Source organism: Manis javanica, chromosome 6 (genome assembly GCF_040802235.1).
Source record: "Manis javanica isolate MJ-LG chromosome 6, MJ_LKY, whole genome shotgun sequence".
In the NCBI taxonomy this organism is placed as follows: Eukaryota; Metazoa; Chordata; class Mammalia; order Pholidota; family Manidae; genus Manis; species Manis javanica.
In genome coordinates, this window is record NC_133161.1 from 34,064,346 (window position 1) to 34,086,833 (window position 22,488).

Here is a 22,488-nt window from a genome sequence, read left to right on the forward strand (position 1 = left end):
TCAGTATCAGAATATTTCAACCCTACAACTGAGTCATAAACTTCCAAATTTAAAAACAATCTTCTTTCTTTTTGCTTTTTTGCTATTAAGACAAAAACTAGCTCATTATCAAAGTTAAAAACTTTTGACATGTAATGCATAAAGAGGGCTTATTTTTGTAAATGTAAACTGCTGAAAGGTATATTCTTTTGCTAAAAATAAAGCATTACGATAATACATTTTAAGAGTTAAGAGATGGAGTTAAATCTTCTCAGCTGACAGAAAGAGAACATGAGGCTACACAATTCAAATGCTTTCCCCAGGGTCATCCAGCTAGTGAATGGTAGAGTCCAACCTTGGACCCAAAGCTTCTCCCAGTACCACAGAGACTGGGCTCTTACCTTTATTATGCTGCATAAACCAAACACCAACAGGTCATTTACAAAATGTCCATGCTTTTCTATGGTCCTAAACTAAGCTATACTACAATGAATGGGTATATGATGAATCTTATGCTTAAAAATAACCACAAAATATAAAGTTGCATTCATATCTAGACTGGCATGATGATGCCACATGGATGCACACACAAATATAGATGAACACACAGTGTGTGTGTGTGTGTGTGTGTATATATATATATATATATATATATATGTTAACAGGATCCCTAGGAGGTTGAAGTTCATGTGAATATCAATTCTTCAAACTTTTCTGTATTGCCTGAGTTATTTTTGTAGGCATATATTGCTTTAATAATCATTCAAAGTAAGGCTACTTGGAATTGAAAAGAGAACTTAGAACAGTTCATTATTGTTTTTCATAAAACATGTTAACTCTTAAAAACCTTTCTGAGAGGGAGAGTTAGCATATGAGTACTATGATTTTTCTTACTGAAACAGGATTTATACTCTTGCCTGCCATCCTCAGCATGATGACTTCTTTTTAATGTAAAGAAATTATTAAAGTATTTTTCTCTTATCCTTCTTTTCAATTTGGATACACCCTCATTGTGATCAGCTCTCCCATTTTCCCTTTAATCATCTCTATCATTTACTTGTTAGCCTTAGACTTGTTTCCACACTTCAGTATCTTCCCGTGATTCTGGAACTTAGTCCTCAACAACTTTTAAAGAACCACAAACAAAGCCTCAGGAAGCACAAAAATGAAGAAAGCCTTATTCTACTCAGTCTATAAATGATGGCTGATTCACTAAACTCTTAGTAAAACCCAATTTATTCCATAGAATGCTCTAAAGAGCCATAACTGTCAAGCAGGTTTTTTTTTTTTAACCTTAAACCACTACGTTTTGTTTAAAATGGCTTAGAAGAATGGTTATTATCCTGAATTTTTATCTAGCCAGATTGCCAACTCCCTGAGGATAGGAACATCTTTGAATCCCCTGTGGCACCTGGTGTCTGTCTAGTGGCGCGTCTAACACAGTGAAGGCATTTAGGCATGTTTTTTTGATGGATTGATTGACTGAAGATATAAATTCTAATACATGGAAATATTGTAAACCACTTTTGAAATCTGCTGTTTTGTTTTAAGCTTGTGGTTTTTCCACAGAAGCATGATAATCATTTGTTTCATATGAATTTTATAGACTAGGCTTTTCAATTTATTTTTATGTTACTCCTGAACTCTCTTTTTAATAAATAAGTACCTAGAAAAGCAAGTGAAAAGGTAGAGGGAAGAAAAGAAAATATATTAGCCAACCTCTGCTTTAGTCTAGCAGTGCTGGAAATTATTGAATGGGAATGCCAAATAACATAACTACATCAACTGCTTAAATAATCATTTCTAATTTGGTTCTTAAGACATATTCTTCATTACCAATTAGTCTCAGAACAGGTGTTTTCCTGAAAGAATTTGTACTGCTATGACATTGTTAATCAGTGCTATTTTTATCCTTTAGTGATGGCAAGATACATTTTAGCATTTAGCATTTATTGCTGTTCCATCAGAAGTTTGAGTATTTTAATGCACATTTCTTTCAGTAAGTTCTGGAGTCCTCAAAGACTCAGGAACTACTAACCAGTAAATATCCAAGAGTATTTTTTTTACTATATGTATACATATCTCTGTATTTCATAGATTGATTTCAATGTTCTAATATTTACCAAAGGGGTTGCAAATGGTGTCTGAAGGCCAGAATATGGGAGGAATGAAGGGAGGAAGGGAGAGAAAAAAGTATAATATATTTCCTATTCCCCCCTAGTACCTTGCATCTAGTCTACCACATGTTTGCCTGGGCTGGCAAGGTATAAGGGTTTGATTTTCCTGGCCTAATGATATGCAAAATGCCTACTGCATATTAGAAATAAAATTAAAGTAAATATTAGAAATAAACGTAAAAGAAACCACATACAGGAAAAGTGGATAAAAAAATAGGTAGTCAAATCCTTAAAAATTCACAATTGACTACAGCGAATAAAAATAATATGGTTGTTTGACTTTCTTTGTTTCTAAATTTATAATGTATTTCTCTAAAGAGAAGTTCATTATACTATTTCCTTTGTTTGAAAGATAAAATCCAATTGCACTAATTTCATAAATCTTACAATTTAAGAAGATGGACTTAGTTCATTTTAATTTCATTCTGGATAATTAGTAGAAAGCATGCAGGACCTATTAGAGAAGGTAAGATTATTAAAAATCATTATGCATTTACAGTATCTCAGATCCAAACCAATGATTAATTCTTATTCTCATGGTGCCCTGGATGAAGTGATGATAAACACTCACAAGAATAATCCTGGCTAGGTTGAGCACAGTCACATATAGCATAGAGACCTCCCACTCTTACTCCCCAGAATGGCCCACCTTCCAGCATTCAGGCAGCCTTCACAGAATGAGAATTTTCTGCCCTTCCTATACTCTTGCTTGTCCTAAAACTGAGAATTCCTGAGGAAATGATTCATTCATTTCAGATATAAAGGGCACTAGGAAAAAGTACCCTTGTAATTAGACAGAATTGACATTCAACCCTACGTCCTTGGGAAAGTCACTGAGTCTTTCTGCACTCGTAGATAAAAACAGACACTAGTTTGTTTTTATACTAACCAAAAATAGTACTAACCATTTCTGGGGTTTATATGGAGATAAAAGTGACTGATCAGGGGCAAAATATCTGGAACCTAGAACACAGTAAGGATTCATATGTGTCAATGGGGCTGGAGATGTAAGAGAGCAAGAAGGTTTCCTTGGAACTTCTAGATGCCCCACAAAGTGTCTACTTTTCTACTGTAGCTGCTAATAAATCAGAGTACTGCAGGAATACAGAAAAAGCATAGGATATGACTTTTACCTTCATTGTAGTTGGAAGGAAAGTTAGGACTTTCTTGAGCTTTTCAGAACCTAATATAAACAGCAAAATGAAAATTCTTTTCTGATCTTATTTAAATTTTACCTTCAGTGACTATCTTTCCTCATCTTTTGAAAAAACTTGCTTCTCAACTTGCAAAATAAGCATATGCTTCACTTATTAAACTTTGCAGTGCTTGTGCCCCTGCTTTTGCATGTTGCACCAGGGTGACTCACCGGCGGTGCCAAGCTTCACTACAACTTCTTGGAGGGGAAGAATCACCTCTGTTCAGTTTACTTTGCATTATGCATTACCTAGTACTGAATATATGTGGAGTCTTTAATAACATTTTACTTATAATTTAAAATATTAAAATATTTAAAACCCCATAACCCACTGACCTTCAGTCATATTAATACACAAGTCTACATTTTCCTTAAAAAAAAAAAAATTTTGTCACTAAAGTACCTTATGTCACAGAATCTTTTTTTGTGTATCTCTTCGGTCACATGACTCAGTACTAACAGCTATGGTAAACTATCAATGGCACACACTGTTCTGTGCCTATCCCATAATTAATCCTTCCCTTCTTCTCTACTACAGGGACCCAAACTTTGTTCAGTGTGACAACGTGCATGGTTAAAGGTAATCAGTTTCACAGACTCAGCTGAAGCAATGAGTATTCATGTGATATTGTTTAGGCCAATGAGATGGAAACAGAAGCCACTGTGTGAGGCTTCTGGGAAAGCTTGTTTTTATGGGGCATTGGGAGGAGGGCAATGCAGCTGACATGCATTTACTTGTGTTTTGCCTTCTAATTTCTTTCTTCCTGAAACATGGACATGATACCTGGAGAACAGGTAATCATCTTGTGACCATGAAAAACAAAGGTTACACAGGGGCAGAGCAGCAAGCTAAAAGGACTGTTGGTCTTTTGTGACATCTTTGAGCAGCTGTACCAGCCAAAACTGGACTACTTTTCTATGGAGTTCATGTTTCAAGAGAAAAATAAATCTATATTCCTAAATAGAGCACTTGATAAACTCCATATAATAAATTTAGATAGTTTAGTGGAAATATCCAAAATTCATATGGTTAAAACAACAAATATAATTAACCCAAAAAAATTACATATCAATAAATCATGCAAAAGTATAGTTCCTTGGTGATATCTCAGAAATCCTTACATCTCATTTGAAATCCTGTGCATTTCCAATATCACTTTATTAAGCATACTTTTCTTCTATTACAAATAGTAGTAAGTATCATTGATATTCAGTGGGGTTAGAAGCACGTCTAGTTCAGAAGAATGAAGCAGTATATCTTGTTCAAAATAAACAGACTAATAGGGGGTAAAAAGCTTATTGTAAGCAAAATATTCATGTATATATAAAATAAATAAAACAGATGATAGCAACAGGAAAGGAAATATTTAAAGATAAAAGAAGAAAGAATTATTATTGTTAAATTGAGTATATTTCATGTTATTTACCCAGAAAAAGGAATCAGCTGCAGTATTATTCATAAACACACTGCCTAACTAGAGCAAAGACAAAAATTAGTAGATAAAAGGGGTTGGGTAATGCGACCTGAATTATGACTTCTAATGATATTAATGTTTGTCAGTTTCTTTCTTTAAGAAACAGAGAAGTTGACAAATACCACTCCTTGATTAGAAATGATACCTTGGACTTACTGTTCCAAAGAAGGGGCTATTCAAGCTGCAGAATTCAATTTTGCAAAAATTTATTTTGCATCTACAATGTGCCAAGCATTGTGTTACAAATAACATGTACTCTCTTACCTCCAAAAGTTTAGAGTCTGAGAATGGGCTAGAGAAGAAGTCAAATAACTATAATAGAATATGGCATAACTTATCTTTTTAACTTATACATATAGGTATAATAAAATAAAAGTATAATATAAATTCTGGAATTAAACATGGGTGAGGGATTATTTACTTTTAAAGAATCAGAGAAGACTCAAGGGTGTAGGGCCTTGATGTTTGTGTAGGAGTTTGGTAACTAGATAAAGGGGGTGTGAAGGTAGCAATGACCCTCTAAACAGATAGAGAACAAGGAACAACATCAAAGTTATTAGAGTTTGTGGTGATCTGCAAAGTGCCTGGTATGTAAGAAATGACCTACAAACATCAGTGAATGAATGAATGAATAAATAGCATGCTCAGTAAGCAGTAAGGATTAAGTCATGGTTATAATGTGTCAGATGTATAATGTTGTAGAGCCTTCTGTGCCATGCTGAGAGGCTGAAGAACAGAGTACTGTTTACAGTAGGGCAAAGGAACATGACCCAATCAGATTAAAAGGGTTTACAGCTGGAGACTGTAGAACAGAATGAGGAAAAGTTGATGAAAATACTGGATAAGAGCAGGGATAGATAAATATTTCAGCTTGAAATGAGTTGATCTGGGTTGAGATGCCCCAGTAGGCAACTGAAAAAACACATCTGGAGCCCAGGAGAAAGGAGGAACTTGGTAGGATTACAGACCAGGACTGGTCTATGGACTCCACACATTTATGTAAAACATCTATGTGTCAGACACTGGAAATGTGAAGATGAATAAGACATAGTCCCGGCCTTCAAGTAGCTTACAGTAATTATGGTTTGGTGTAATACATACAAAGATAGAAGTAATATATAGAAAGGAAACATTAATTCTACACTGTGTGTGTGGCAGGGGAGGATTTCAAAGGAGACTTTATAAAGTAGCCGACAATGGAAATTTTCTAGATGAGAACACAGAAGTTTTCTACATGAGAAGGTGGAGAAGGGCATAAGGAGAAAAGGGAAGGGCAATGTTCATGGAGACCTGAAGCAATGTTAGAGGAACTATAAGTAGTCTGACCCTGCTGCTCATACAGCATGTAAAAGTGGGTGGTAGATAATGAAATAAGCATGTTAGGACCATTGCAGCAGATTGATATCTTTGAAGGTAGCAAGATTTTACTTAAGGTTCCTAATAACTAAGAGGAGGCAAATTTGGTATAGTGGATATATAGTGAAGACTTGAGAAAGCAGATATTGGGAATGCGTTCATTACCAGTGATTTTTACAAGAGAATTGATTGATAGTAAAAATTAAATTGTGACAATATTGCTGGAAATGATTGAGAAGAATGAACAGAAACCTCAGGGGCCTTTCTAATTAGCTCAGATTTAAAGACATACATGAAAAACAAGAAAATAGAACACAGCACTGACTTTCAAATCTGCTCAATCTGGCAGGAATCGGAGGTAAAATTAGTTCAGTTTTTCATTGTAAAGTTTGGAGAACTGAGTCCCAAAGAAGGGAAATGACACAGTGTATTAGTAAGAGAATTTATTTTGACTTTCTAAGATCCTGTCTCCCCAAATTTTAACTTGATAGCCTTGGGTAGACCCAAGATTATCCATTTTTTAAAAGTCTTCATGTAATTCCTTAGATTTGAAAACCACTGTCCTAAAGGAACTCTAAGACTGTAGATGAGTAGTGATGGTTACTGATTAAAGGAAATAAATTCTGCTGGAATATAGGGGAAGTTTTAAATAATGCCCAAATTTTTGAGAACCTAGAACTTTAATCATAACTTAATAGCCAATTAATATATTTTAAATGTCTATTACATGCTTGGTTCTAGGAAAGGAAGGTGGAATACAGAGAGAATGATTTTAATCATTGTTTCTTTTTTCTATAAAGATATTCTATTGAAGAATTTACTATATTTTTATGAGACAACAGATTTTCTTCATGTCAGCACATTGTAACGTTCAACGTGTTCTCTGGTTTCTCACTTGAGAGCGTGCAGTAGCGCTAGCTGAAGATATCAAGGTGGCAGCTTTTACAGCAATGCAAGTGTTAGCACCAGAAGTGTAAGAATTTATATACTGTGCAAAGGAAACTTCTATTTTGTGTTATCAAAATGCTTAACTACTAGGAACTCCATTTTTAGACCTATGTTTTAAAAATCTATAAAAATCAGCATGATCAAACAATATGTTTTTTTGCCTCATACATATATATAATTGATATACAATCTTATGAAGGTTTCACTGAGCAACACGGTATTTTCAACATTCACCCATATTATTAAGTCCCCCCACATACCCCATTGCAGTCACTGTCCATCAGCATAATAAGATGCTCTAGAGTTATTACTTGTCTTCTCTGCTGTACTGCTTCCCTGTGACCTACCTATATTGTGATTGCTAATTGTAATGCCCCTTAATTCCCTTCTCCCTTCCTCTCCACTCTCCCTCCCCAGCCCCTTCCCTGTGGTAACTGCTAGTCCCTTCTTGGAGTCTGTGAGTCTGCTGCTGTTCTCGAACAATAATATCTTTTTAAGAAAGTAACTACCAAATACTTTCACCTAAGCTGGATGTGATTCAAGGCCTTCTACTGTAAACTAAATCTAAATAGACAGTCTTGAATTTGAGGAATAGAATACCAAGCTCGGAATGCCTGGGCCAAACCGTCAACAACTTGTTTTTTTAAAACTTCTAAGATCTTCTACTAAGATCATCTACTGAACTCTGTATCCCCAAGACACTGCCTTGCCACATGCCCTTAAAAAACATTTCAGTCAACTTTTACTGAGAAGAAGTCCAGGTTATCTATTGATGTCAGTGGGTATTTACAATTAAGAAGGAGAAAAACATTAATATTAATATGAGTGCCTCTCTCAATTCTTCAAATAAATTATCAACAAGGAAAGTAGGGGAAACTTGTTCGTTCAGTTTAGATTTTGCTCATTGACATCAGATTGCTAGACCATTAAAATTCAGAGATGTTGAGGATTGGTCTGATTATTTTCAAATTACCAAATTTCAGACACTACACCGCTATAATTTGTCAAGCCTTCAAACTGAATGTTGAGAGGTTGATCTAGTCTTTAGATTGCTGACTTCACACACACACATATAAATTAACCCCCTGACTCCTAGGGATTCTTCTATCAGGGATGTAGCTTTTGTTCTTCCTTACCTGTTCTCACTAATGAAGGAGAATTGTTTCTTTTTTAAGAAGTTGGCAAGAGGTAAATTTTACTTAAAGTTGGAAAGTTGTTAACTTGTGTTACATTTTGCAAGCTTGATTCCGAATAAGGCCAGTACTTGTGAGAAAGACTCAACAGACCTCCCATTATTTTTGAGCTAGTAATTTTTTGAATTTGAGAATTCATGATCTCAGGATGCATATCTTGTGAATGTCAAGGGTCTACTATAATTAGTTCTCATGAGTAGTTTCTTCCTCATCTAATCAAAGAACATAATTTTCTTCTTAAAAAATCCACTATATTATAGCAATTTATTAATATTTATTAAGTGTCTTTGGGAAAAGTAACTTAGTGCTCACCCTAATTTTACTTAAAATCTTGTTAGATTCTTATAATGAGCTTATACGATTTTCATATTAAGGGAGGGTGACTTAAATATTTTTGAAAGAACAATTTATCACACTTTTGTTCAATCATTTCAAATGCTGTGCTTCTAAATTCAGTTTTATTAAAATAATCATAATCAGCACAACCTAAGATCTGCTTAGAAAAACTAGCCACATAATATAACCATCCTAAGCAATTCTAGTTTGAATATTCATATTTTAATGAATTTTCTGGGAAATCTGACAAAAGGATTTAAGAAATGATAAAATCATTCTGATGGTGACTTAAAGAACCACCTATAAATATCATCAATAACAAGAAATTTCTAGCACTAAATGAAATGCTGCTGGGTTCTAGGTTCTAATAAGTAGTTGAGATATTCAAGAGAAGAGTTACTTTCATACTAAAACTACAACTTAAAATTGCATATATGAAAAATTCTTGGGGAAAGATAAGAACTAATTATTGGATTCTAGATTTTAAGAAGTAGCATAGTTTTACAATTTTGTTGGTAAAATGATATGCTAGAATATCTTTTAGGTTTAAGAAAAAATTAAGTAATTAAAGGCATTTAAAGTTACTATTTTCTCAATATGGGACTGAAGGAGCAGAGATTAAATAAAATGGACAAGATTACATGAGAGAATAGAATGATAAAGGAAGAAAGAGTAATGCAGAAAAGGTGAAGGCAGCAAAGAAATTTTAAGAAAACCAAATACTAATGTGGAATGCAGAAAGCTGAACAGAATCCACAGAGGAAACACAATGACTCTTAAATATAAGTGAATTTCAAAACAATTTCACTTTTTGTCTTTAATCCTGTACTGACACTGTTCTTCACTTTTTCATTCAATTTAGCTTGTACAACACCTCCAAACATCTTAAGATACAATTCATAGCCTAAGTCTTAAATCCTATGGAGAGCTCCCTTAACAATATTAGTGTTCTATTTCTTCTTTCCTCTTACTTTAGTTAAGGTGGTGAAGTCAAGGGAATATATAGTTAGAATCCTAATGGATTACAGAAAGAAGCAAGTGCTTGGGGTAGCTAAGAAAAGAGAAAATCTGACCTCCTACAAAGCAGTTTTCTTCTAAATTTAATTTATGGGGACTCAATATTATATGATATGTATACATTTACTTATACTAGGAGAAGCAAAAGTACATTTATTAATTCGGTTTTCTATGTAACATTCATATTAAAGTAAGATTTCTTTCCATTCATTATAGTTCATTTTGGTATTGCAGGTCCTATGAGTTACTGGCAAATGATAAGGAAAGAGAACTAAAAATCATTAATGTTGCGATTCAGCACTGCATGTTTGAAAAGCTCCACCTTTTAAAACTCTTCCTTTCTTTGACTTTCCTTCATATATTAAATGCTAATTCTATTCTTCTTTCCTTTTTTCTTCTGCTTCTTTTTATTCTTGCTCTAAAAAATGTGGATGTTACTGAGTTCCCCTTTGTAAATAATTTTTTCAGAAATCTCCATTCCCAGGGTTCATTTATCACCTGTGGACTATTTCACAAATATTTGTCTCTGCCTCTGACCTCTGTCAAGCTTCTTCCAGCTTTATAAAAGCTTGCTATTTCAACTTATTTCTTGCCATCATCTCAAACTCAAGATGTCTAAAGCTCAATTCCTCAAATGCCTACTTAAATAATTTTTAAGGATTATCCTTTGTTCCAGATCCCTCACAACTCCATTCCCGGAAAAGTTCTCAAAATGCACCACTGCTGACTAGAGCTGCACAAAACACTGCTTTGATTATATTGCTTCTGTATCAAAAATCTTTAATAGCCCCTGCTACCTAAACAATAAAGTACAGACTCATTAGCTTGGCACTGCAGGTTTTGTATAACTGGTTATATGTATTTCTAGCCCTCTAACACATTTATTATTCTTTTAGTATGGCATCTCTATGTTGGCCAAAACATGCTTACTCTTGCCTAACCAGAGCTCATGATTTCCTCTCTCTATATCTTCGATGACATCTTTTGAAAAATTCTCCATCAAAAAATGTCCTTTACTTTCTCTACCTACCATATTCCCTTCCTTTAAGCTCAACATAGATGCTACCTCTCCACAAAATCTTTCCTGATCACTTGAGCATGAATTAATTTTCTTTTTGAAATGCTGATGGCACTTTCTGCCTTCCCCACTCCTACAGCACATCCACTGTATCAGGCCACAGTGGATGTGCTTACTATCTCCTCAACTAAATCATAAGACCTTGAGGATATTACACATGATAGTCAATTTACACTGAATGAAATTTCCTCCTACTCCAAAACCTCTTCCCACTCTCTACTCAGCATGGTCTCTTCATTTATTGTTTCAGCAAGTATTTATTGAGTTTATTATTAGTCAGGTGTTGTATTAGGCACTAGAGGTGAGTAGGGCATTCACGATCTCTGCTGTCATAGAGCTCACAGTCCAATAGGAAAGACACATTAAAATATACATTTATGTGTGCAAGTTTGAAGTGTACAAGTTGTGGAGGCCTACAGCAGGGAGAGATACTATAGTAGCACCTAAAATGTTCCCTTCCTATCATTGTGAATAGTGAAAATTATGGCCAAATCAAAAGATACACATTATAGAACATTTATCATAACCTTGGATTAAATAGCAATTTTCTGGAGTTGATCAAAATGGAAATAATTTATTAACTAATTTTAAGTGCAAGGATTTATGTAGGTACTTCATACAGTGTTCTTTTTAGTCTTCACAAGTCTTGCAAGATGGGTATCCTTATTCCCATTTAAGAGATGAGGAAAGAGGCTCCAAGAGATCAAGTTACTCATCTACCCAAAGTCCTACTAATTAAGATTGAACATAGGCTTCAGGCTCCAAACATGCAGTCTTTCTCTTATATGCCATGACTAGATCAAATGCAAGTTTTCCACACAAATGTACTTAGCAATGATGGACTGGACATCCTGGACACTCCTCCACAGGGTGTCAGCCTTGAGCAGCTGGCCACAAATGGCAACATCACAATATTTCAACAAAGATTTTATTCCGTAACATTCTTGTATAACTGCCTTTAAGAATGTTCTCTACTGAAATAGTAAAATTAGGACCACACAAGGCATAGTCTGTCCTTGCAAATAGTTTTAAATCAATAAACTCTTTTTAAAAGTTATGATATAAAAGCAATATATTAGATTTACTTACTTTTATGGTAAACAGAAAATATAAATAGCAAAAAATGCCTTTTAAAAACAAGTTTTCTGCATCATAGTGTGTTGCTCTGTTCAAATTCATACTGTAAATTTCTTGATTATGCTGCTTTCAGTATTTGGAACAAAATGTGCTTTGTTAATTCTCTAATTCTTATATACTAGAAATTGGAAATTAAGGTTGAAAAGGAAATATTCAGTTTGATTCTTTAACACTGTATAAATATACTTTTATCATTTTCTAAAACATATTTATCAATATCTAATTCTATATATCCCACAGAGTTAGTATTTCCCCCCAGGATATTCTTGAATTTTTCCATAGAATATGAAATTTAGAAATGCTGATCACTTTACTGCAGAATTTTTTGTTTTGTCTGAGGATGCTAATTTTAACATTTTGGAGTAAAGAAGTAGAAGAAGGTAGAATTTTATTAAACTGTATTATATCACAATATATTTTAATATAGATTATTAAAGTAATACCTGGGTAAAATAATTCTTTTGTAGTTTAATCTGAAATCAATTTATGAAATTATTTCAAGGCATTAAACAAAACAACGCTTTCTTACATGTTGTATAAAATGATATTTGCACAATAGTTTCCATCATATGGGACTTAATATTTTGATCCCAAGGCATTATTTTTGGTTATGGTTATGTTAATAAAAAGTGCTCTGTATCCAAAATCAAACAAACATAATCTTTAACTTACAAACCAATACCCAAAGTCCTGAAAAATTAAGATGCCTATCACTGACTTAAAAAAAAGCAAATATATATTTAACCACAGAATATCATATTTCATCCATCAATTAGCTCAATGTCTTTATTTTAAATTTGTTGAGAGCCTTCCTCAAACTAGTTTGTGTCTGAGTCAGAATATGACCCCTAAATTTACTTTACTTTTGCTTTTTACTCTCTATTCTTGAACTATTTAACACAGAATTATTTTTTAAAATTATTTTTAATTACCTATTGGAAAAGAGAACCTTATATTAGATATTAACCTACAATGAAGAAAGTGATTACAATGCCATTTACTAATATTCATCTAAGATAGCAAAGCAATAGCATTTACCTTAAATTTACGTCTCTGCTCTGCACAGCTGTTGAAGTACCACAAGTCTGTCTCATGGCTGTAAATGTAACAAGAACAATAATGCGACCAATTTTCATACCTAAACTAAATTAAGTAGATTTGTCATAGGCTAGAAAATTGATAATGTATTTTTAAAAAATCAGATTTACAGATTATGGATGTGTGCACATGTACATATGCATATGCAAATGTGTTGTGTGTGTGTGTGTGTGTGTGCGCGTGCACCATGTGTGTATTTTAGAAAAGGGTAAAAGATTTTACTTTCTTTAATCTGGAAATGAGTTTCATGAAATTGAAAGTATTACATATTCTCTCTGGCTACCTTTCCTCATTATGGACCACTATGGGTTTATTAAGTATAGGAAGTGCTAAGAATAGATATAAATAAATAAAGCAAATTAAGATGAGAGGCCATTTTCAGCTGTTATATTAGGGTATGTTTTTCTGGGATACATAGTAAGAATGTAAACAAGAAACATCTGGTAATATTTAGGTTAATATCAGCTCTCATTTGCATTACAATCTTTATATATTATTCATCAATATGTCATTAGTCAATGTATCTACTGATTGGACACATTCAATTAGTATTTCATGTAATGAACAGAATATGTAAACATTTTTTCAAATACATATGTTCAGATATCTATACATAAAAGTGAAATCACTACTAAAATCGGTACTCAAGCCTGTCATGTGAATTTTCTTTCCATTTTGTATTAGATATGCTAGTATCTATGCCATATATAGTAGAAAAAACCTCAAAAAATGTAAATGAAAAACTAACAGTATATAACTACTAGTCTGCTAGAAACAGACTCTCTACCCTGTCACATTTCTTTTCAATATTTTAAAGAAATTCAGTTGAGTATAACAAGCAACTGAATATTGTTCTTGTAACTTGAGCCATCAAAGCAGTTTTTAAAATCTGTTATGTTTTCCGAACTTCATAAAATTGTTCTTCATCAAAACTGTATTTAAAGATGAAAAACACCTATCTCTTTTGGTCCTCTAAAAATGTGTTATGTCTGTTAAAGTACCAATCACCAATCACCATCATCTTTTATTAGCACCAAATACCCTCTCTTGGCAAGTACAGATTCTGAAACACTTTCAGTTGTCTTTTTGAATTCTGAAAGATAATCCACACCAACTCTATTATGATAGATTGGTTAAACTCTTAGTTAAGTAGAAAGAGAACCAGACTAAAAGAATCATAAAAGTTTTAAAGTGTTAATTTCACATAAAACAGTTAAAATTTTAAGAAAAATATTTGAACCTTTTCTTTAACATAAGTGGCAAATAGTGCAACTCACATTAAACAGTATTTGCCAATGCAAGGATAAGTATTGCCACCTTCTCCAACATAGGTAAGCTAATACGAAATGCTATTGGATTTTTTATTAGATTTTAAATATAATCCTAGCATGTTTCCAGTTGCTAAATGTATCAAATATTATAAAATACTAAAAAGTTAGGCTCACATTACATTAATAGCAGTGTATATTTTGGTGAACAAATAAGCATTCATTATTTCTAAATTCTCATTCATAAAAACCAACTTTTCATTCCTATGACATTTTGATTTTAGATACCACTAAAATCGCAAAATAGTAATAAAATGTTACAGTTTTATAATCTATACAATGGAGATATTTTACTATGCATCATAAAACACTAACCAAGGAAAATCTTTGTAGTAATCGCAACTGGAACTATTAAAGGTATTTATAACACTTTTATAATCACCCTTTCATGAAAATAATAGCAAAATCGTAGACTTCTCAAAATTGTATGTATACATTTGATACATGAGCAACGATTTCTTATTTTAGAGTCATTAATACTTCCACATTATATGTATGTCTGTGTTTTCCAAGAAAAAGAATATGTATATTTAAGTTAAAGTATCAAATCTTGCCTTCAAATATAAGAAAAAAAAAGAAAGTAGGAAAACTAAAGCCTAGTCAATCTTTCCAGGGATACCCTGGTAACCTGAAATACAGAAACTTCTACCGGACTTGGCCTTAGAAGAGAAGGAACAACTACTGTGTCTATTTTGTCAAGAGACATGAAAAAATAGCATTAGGACAACATGAAATGTTTTTCAGATAATCAAAGCAAACTCTTCCCTACCTTGGCTTAACTGCCAGCATCTAAACCTCCTCTCTATGCCAACGAGAGAGCAAAGTCCCCACCTTGAAGCCATGGTGAAGATAAACATTTCATTTTCTATCTTCTGTGACTTCTTTGTAAATTTTTCTGTCATGTAAGTGTTTGGAGAAGCTCTCATGAAACAAGATAACTCTATGGAAATACTCCAACCACTGTTATTACTTGGAGAGGTATACGATGGTAAGGAAAGTATGTCACTACAGAATTGCTGTTTATTTTAAATTAAAAAAATGTGAAATTTATTTTAAAAGAGAAAAAAATTAAAATGAATCTTAAACTCAAGTTGATTCAATATAACTTTCATTTGCATTCATGACAGACATCGGTACTTCAGACTCTGTTGAAACACATCCCTTATCCCCAAGCCCTTCTTGTTTCCACCCAATTCCCATAAATGGGTTTGTTCCCATGAAAATATATTCTCATCTCAAATTTCTCTAGGGACCATAAATTTAATCCATTTTTTAGGTAATAGTTTCTGGATTGTATAGATCAGTAGCCTATACTTCTCTGTCATAACAACTAAACTCCAGAAGGCCATCACATAAGACTGGTTACTAACATCTGAGAGTACACCTGAAAAGGAAAGTAGCTAGGCCATTAAAAAAAAATCCAAGATTGTTTTGTTAATATAAAGCAACAGGAGAGATGATTACTTTTTTAAAACTAAGCTTGCCCTATTAGACATCTATATAGCATATGATTCAGGAAAAAGCATTGCTTATCTTTCAACAGAGTCAATAAACATTTTGAAAGATGTTTTATGCAACTCCAGATCCTACCTTCCAAACATTTTCAAAGGCACCCTAAAAATGTTTCTTCCCCCGACCTCTACAATGTCATATATATTTTGGTTAAGACCATATAAAACAAATGGTTATATTATGTAACAATAAGATCCTTTCAAAGACATACGTACTATCAGTTTCACAGGACAAACACAGTGAGTAAGGACAACAAATTCCAGAATGTGTTTTTATAACTGTAGCAACAGAAATAACTCCTTGGCAAACTCAAACAGTTTTTTGGCAACCTTGGAGGTTTTCTGCATTTGTCACTTGGATACAACTGCAGAAGGGTTGTCTAAGACTGCTTTGTTTCCTTCCATACCATTTCATTATCATTTTCTTTTAAGGAAAACACTTCACACTTTAACCTGTTTGTGACTAAAATTCCATTAAAATCCCATAAGGGAGTTTAATACAAAACTTTTTATGCCTATTTATACCTAATGTGGTTCCTACATAACTTTTGTAATAAGTGACCTTGTAAACTTTTGAAATCTAACAGAAAATTATTTTCTTCTCTTTCAAGACAGCATGGATATGTTTTCAAATTAAAGTTAGCTATATATGCAAATGTTGCAATTTTCTGTATGCATACAACTGGGTCTGAGCATCTTGTTATCATTATGAGTATCTTTTAAAATAAGACCCCAAAGATGGGTGCTTTACTAACCTGCAGTGGTCTCTGTTTATCACTGCTCTTAGGAGATTTCAATCCACTTGTTTGCTGCTGTAAGAGAAGTTGTCTTGCTGCTTGGAGAGCCTAGAAGTGAAAAGGGAACAATATCTAAGTATCTTACTGAAAGTAAATTGACTATTAGTTATTGCTTGGTTAACAGTAGTAGGCTTGAATGTCGGAGAACTCCCAACCCCCACATTCTCCTTTCTAGAGAGAGTCATTAAGTATTCTTTTGCTTCTAATGTGAGAAAAAATTCACATAATACATGTATAGTATACAACTTTACTTAAAATCATGGAGATACATGTAATCCTGCAGGAAATAAAGTTAATTTGTTAAAAGTGCTTAAAAAAGAAAAAAATCATAAACTGCATCAAAAACCTCATTTCCACAAGGAACTTGTCTTTGAGTGTTCAACTAAAATGCCCACTCCCTTTTAAATTATCATTCAATTTGCATTTTCATATTACAATTTTGAAGCAAAAGCAGTAGACTTCAAGTGTTACCGGAAGCTGTAATTAAATTTGACAAATCAACATCAGATTATCTTGAAAGTGAATTAATAAGGATTTTCACTAAAGATTAAAAACACTTTTTTTGTACTTACAATTCAAGGGGAAAGCTCTCCTTTGACAAAATAAAGTGCAGTTTTAATGCCAAATAAAATTGAGTGGTTTCATTTGCATTCTTAGCAAAATCAGAGAACAAAGAAATTACCACTCAACCAATCAGGTTTGTTTCTATGTGTGACAGAATACCAATCAAAATAGAAGATGTTTTCATTTATTTTTATGTTTTCTTTCCCACTCAGGAAAATAAAACTTAACATAAGAGATTAATGTAAGCATTCATTTACTGGAGGAGGGACAGGCAGGATGGTGAGTGTACTATATAAACTTACCATATAAAAACTAGTGCTTAAAAAATACACATCGAGATATTTTAAGGGTAGCAGTATAAGCTAATTTTTAAAAACTTTTGAAGAGCCTCTACATTACAAACTAATATTTTCTCTCAGTAATTGTGTACAATGAACAGTAATGATGAAATTTTTCAACAAATACAATTAAAATAAATCATTGGCCTACTTTGTATATTCACTGTTTTAGAATACAAAGTAAATTTTTCATGATGGGAAAAATACCTTAGATCAATATTCTTCTATGATAATTAAGATTCTAAGCTGATAAAAAGTACAATTTTGATTGGAATCAATGATCTGGTTTTTAAGAGAGTTTCTAGTATCCATGACAACAGTTGCTTTGACAAGATGTGCATATGGCATTACACTGCCAGCTGGTGTGAACAATGTTTGAACTACTGCATTGAGATGCTGAGCAAACAGAAAAAGTTGCCACGTCTTAACCCTCAGGGAAGGCAGTCATCCCCTGATCAATTATGAAAAGACAGAGAGGGGGCTGCTACAGTCTGGCTCCAAGCAAGTTTTCTGAGAAGGCAGTCAGACATAGAAACCAAAGTAAACAAACTGAATGCACTAGCACCGTCTCCTGACAACACTGATTTGTCTTCCCATCGCAGGATCTGGCATAGTTTGTAAAGCACGCTTTTTACATTTGGAGACACACTCACTCATAACAACCTTCCTTTTGTTTTTTTAAAGTTTTCAAGTAATTACAAGTCATTCTAAATGTTTTAAGGATGGCACATTCCTGTGAACTCAGGCAATTTTTTTACAATGCTCAGTTTGGAAAAAAGACCAAATAAAAAATTTCATACTTTATTATCACAAAACTAAGTTTTAAAAATTTCACTTGATATTTCAGATAAAATTTTTTTCTTTTTTTTGGGTTGTTAAATATGTTTTCTTTTTTTATTCTGATATCATTAATGTACAATTATTTGAACAACATTCTGGTTACTAGACTCCCTTATTATCAAGTCCACCCCACATACTCCATTACAGTTACTGTCCATCAGCATAGTAAGATGCTAAAGAATCATTACTTATCTTCTCTGTATGTACTGCCTTTCCCGTGTCCCCCTCCCACCACTATATTATGTGTGCTAATCATAATGCCCCTTTTCCCCCCCTTATTTCTCCCTTCCCACCAATCCTCCCCAGTCCCTTTCCCTTTGGTAACTCTTAGTCCATTCTTGGGTTCTGTGAGTCTGCTACTGTTTCATTCCTTCAGTTTTATCTTTGTTCTTATACTTCACAGATGAGTGAAATGATTTGATACTTGTCTTTCTCCACCTGGCTTATTTCACTGAGCATAATACCCTCTAGCTCCATCCATGTTGTTGCAAATGGTAGGATTTGTTTTCTTCTTATGGCTGAATAATATTCCATTGTGTATATGTACCACATCTTCTTTATCCATTCATCTACTGATGCACACTTAGGTTGCTTCCTCTTCTTGGCTATTGTCAATAGTGCTGCGATAAACATAGGGGTGCATATGTCTTTTTCAAACTGGGGTCCTGCATTCTTAGGGTAAATTCCTAGGAGTGGAATTCCTGGGTCAAATGGTATTTCTATTTTGAGCATTTTGAGGAACCTCCATACTGCTCTCCACAATGGTTGAACTAGTTTACATTCCCACCAGCAGTGTAGGAGGGTTCCCCTTTCTCCACATCCTCGCCAAGATTTGTTGTTGTTTGTCTTTTGGATGTTGGCCATCCAAATTGGTGTGAGGTAATATCTCTTTGTGGTTTTAATTTGCATTTCTCTGATGATGAGCAATGTGGAGCATCTTTTCATGTGCCTACTGGCCATCTGAATTTCTTCTTTGGAGAAGTGTCTGTTCAGCTTAATGTTGCTTTCTTTTTAAAAGCATAACTTATAAGATAACTAGGAATGGTATTTCTCAAATGGAAATTACTATAGTGTAACTTAGGGTGTATCTGTGAAACTCTCAACAACAAAAAAAAGTCAACTATTTTTCCCTTTCATGCCCCAAAATCCACACAAAATTTACCTAATTTTTTTCAAATAACTTTTTTTCTTTGAGTTCATTAGTTTCTTTTGTGTTATACTGCCTTCCTTCGTTTATATTTAATTCTGTAGTTATTTATTATCCTTAAAGAATACTAAAGAACACAGTACAGGATCTTGGAATTATGAATGACTAGGACTAAAAGCAATCCTGGAAATCATCCAGTCTGAACCCCTCATTTAAGCCAATGAGAAAAATGAGGCCTAGAGTAATCAAGTGCCTTGTTCAAGGTCTCCTGGCTTCCAGGCTAGAATGCATTCCAGTGTGCCATATTGTCCTTGTTCCATCAAAGGAACCATTAGATGGCAATAAGCAAAGCTCTAGTAAAGGAAAATACTGGGCACCATGACAAATTATCTTTTACCTGTAAAGAGAGCATATTCATTTATGAGAACTTGAAAGGGAAACTACAATATAGTTTTCTATTTTGAATTTGTAAGTATTTGAATAGAACTATCACAGAATATATATATTTTTTATGGCTCAGTGTTTCCACTACGCTTGACTCACACTTCATCACCTACTCTAACAATACCTGATGGAACTCTAAACTCTTGTAACACTCTGATCATTTGACCAGTTATTACTAATAGTAAACTTAAGAATTCTAGAGCTGGAATAGACCATAGAAATTGTTTAGCCTACCTTTCCCATTTTGTAGACAGGTAACTGAAGAACCAATACTATAATAACTTGATTAAAGTCACACAACAGTAGCAGAGCCCAGTCAAAAGCTCAGGCTCTAGTCTCCCTTGCCTAACACTCTCTGCCATTTCACCACCCTGCACGATTCAACTCAACCCAAACAAGTAAGCCAATGGAATGTGTAACATCCAATAGCTATGGAAAGACATTAGAAAATCACATATAATAGAACTGCATCTCAAGATCATTAGACAAATGCATACATGTACATTGTTTTTAGAGGAGTAATAGTAATGGAACACCACAAAATAGCCGGCTAAAACATGCTTCTACTGTTAAAGTACCTTGCTTTTCATATGCATTTATAGTTAAAATAGTAGAGTATCATCTTTAAATACAAACTCTTAAGAAAAAACTACTTGCCTATTTCAACATTCTTTTAGTAGCAGTAGGGACTGATATAGTCAACACAAGAGAGGTGGGAGAACAAAAAATAATTCCAAGAGATCAGGAATGACTTAAAACTCATAAACAGCAATCTTTGGCAGTTTGCATTCTAACTGCCAGCATCATATGACATTTTTATTTCCAGTGTTCTGGGTAACATTTTAGGACTGAATTTCAATAAACAATTGCTAGGAGTACAAATTTAGTTAATCTTTGCAATGTATTATTGCAGTTACTCAAAAGATGAAAGATTGCGAGATAAAATACTTCCATCAATATAAGGAGTTAGGTATCAAATTACATAAAATATTAATTTGAAAATCACTAGACCACTTCAATTAGTAAATAGAAAAGATAAATTCCAAGGCTACTCACAAAGTTCTAACTGCCATCTAGATATTTATATGATCAACTTCTGCAAAAAAATTTAATTTAGAACAAAAGTTAAAAGATGTTTACAATATCTCCTTTAATAATGACCGAGTCTGATTCAAATGAACAACAAGACTGAAGTTTCTAAGCAGCCAAACTATATCTAGTTTCCAAAAACATGTGTGTTTTGAATTAAGAGTGCCCTTTTACTTAATGAAGTTAACTAATTTTAGTAAAGCTAACGAAAATTAAGATAGGACTTTAAAAAAATTGGAACCAGATTAAATTAAAATATTTTGAAAAGATGAATCTTTTATAAAAATCATATATAAAAATCTTTGTCATAGATTAAAAATACACTTTTTTCTTAGGCTGCAGAGGTGTGGCAATGCACGTTTCCCAGAATTAAGTGCATTTTGGTCTAAAATATTTATTGTAAACATAATTCCTAACAGTTACTGTGTAATTTCAAATAAACTAAAATTTTATAGAAAATGAAGTTAAAGTATATCACTACCTTTACAGTAATAATCCTTTTTGCTAGTTATGAGCCTCATAGACAAAAAGTAATTCTAACAAGTCAGTATGAGAATTAATTACAAATGAAAAAGTTTTGTCAGATTAATACCTTTTTCCTTCTTTAAGAACACTGAAAACTTGCAACAGAATTAAAATGGTTGGAGAATAGATTAGAAATACCAGTGAAAGAAAAAGTATTGAATACTCCAAGGTTTATAAAAAACTTCTTTTTCAAAGTAAATACATGTATATGTGGGGAAAACACAGACATCATTCATATCTCTCCCCATAAAAACAGGAATGCTTAACCTATCAGCCTGTTGCATTTGAGACATTAAAATGAAAAATGACATCTACGCCCATTAATATCTTCAATGTATAAACAGCACAGCATGACACATTCTTGAGAGCTGAAGGCTACAAAATCTCTCTGAAACATAAATAACAAAGCACTCAGAAGCATATTTGATGTTGATATTCATCTCTGAGAAAAACACTGCTGCCTAGGCTTCTTATGAAAATAGATGCAGCCCAAATGGATCCCCTGTAATTGGTTTCAGATAGCGAGGTCAGAAGAAATACGATACAAGGAACGATTATGTGGAACAGGCAAAACAAGAATGTTTACTCAGGCACTCCCTAGTTATACTGACAAGGGGTGTATACTTTGCAGATAACCAGATATCCCCCAAATTTGCCAGCAACATCTAGAATTTTATTTCTCATACCCACATATTTGAACTTTAAATATATCATGCCTTTAACATGTTTCTTTCAATACTGAACATAAAACAAGTTTTCAAATAGAATCTTATTTCCTAATTATTTTCAAAACTGTGGTTGATCAAAAGTGTATTCAGATCCTTCCTCAAAGGATATGAATTTCTATTCAGTTTGGCCTTTATTTGCATTATGTTCCCACTAAAAAGAATATACTGATAAATGTAATCTGAAGTCT

At 33.2% G+C, this 22,488-nt stretch overlaps 1 protein-coding gene across 15 annotated transcripts in view; it reads right to left on the reverse strand.

Annotated features, from left to right (window-relative positions):
- FOXP2 (forkhead box P2) overlaps positions 1–22,488 on the reverse strand; it is a 568,904-nt gene that overhangs the window by 135,107 nt on the left and 411,309 nt on the right. For 13 of the 15 annotated variants that reach the window (XM_073238565.1, XM_073238561.1, XM_073238563.1 and 10 more), the window contains one exon: positions 16,584–16,673. In XM_073238565.1, coding sequence (XP_073094666.1) covers positions 16,584–16,673 — 90 coding nt within the window. Of the gene's footprint in view, positions 1–12,929; positions 12,988–16,583; positions 16,674–22,488 lie in introns of all 15 variants that reach the window. The other 2 variants (XM_073238572.1, XM_073238571.1) reach the window with 1 other exon arrangement.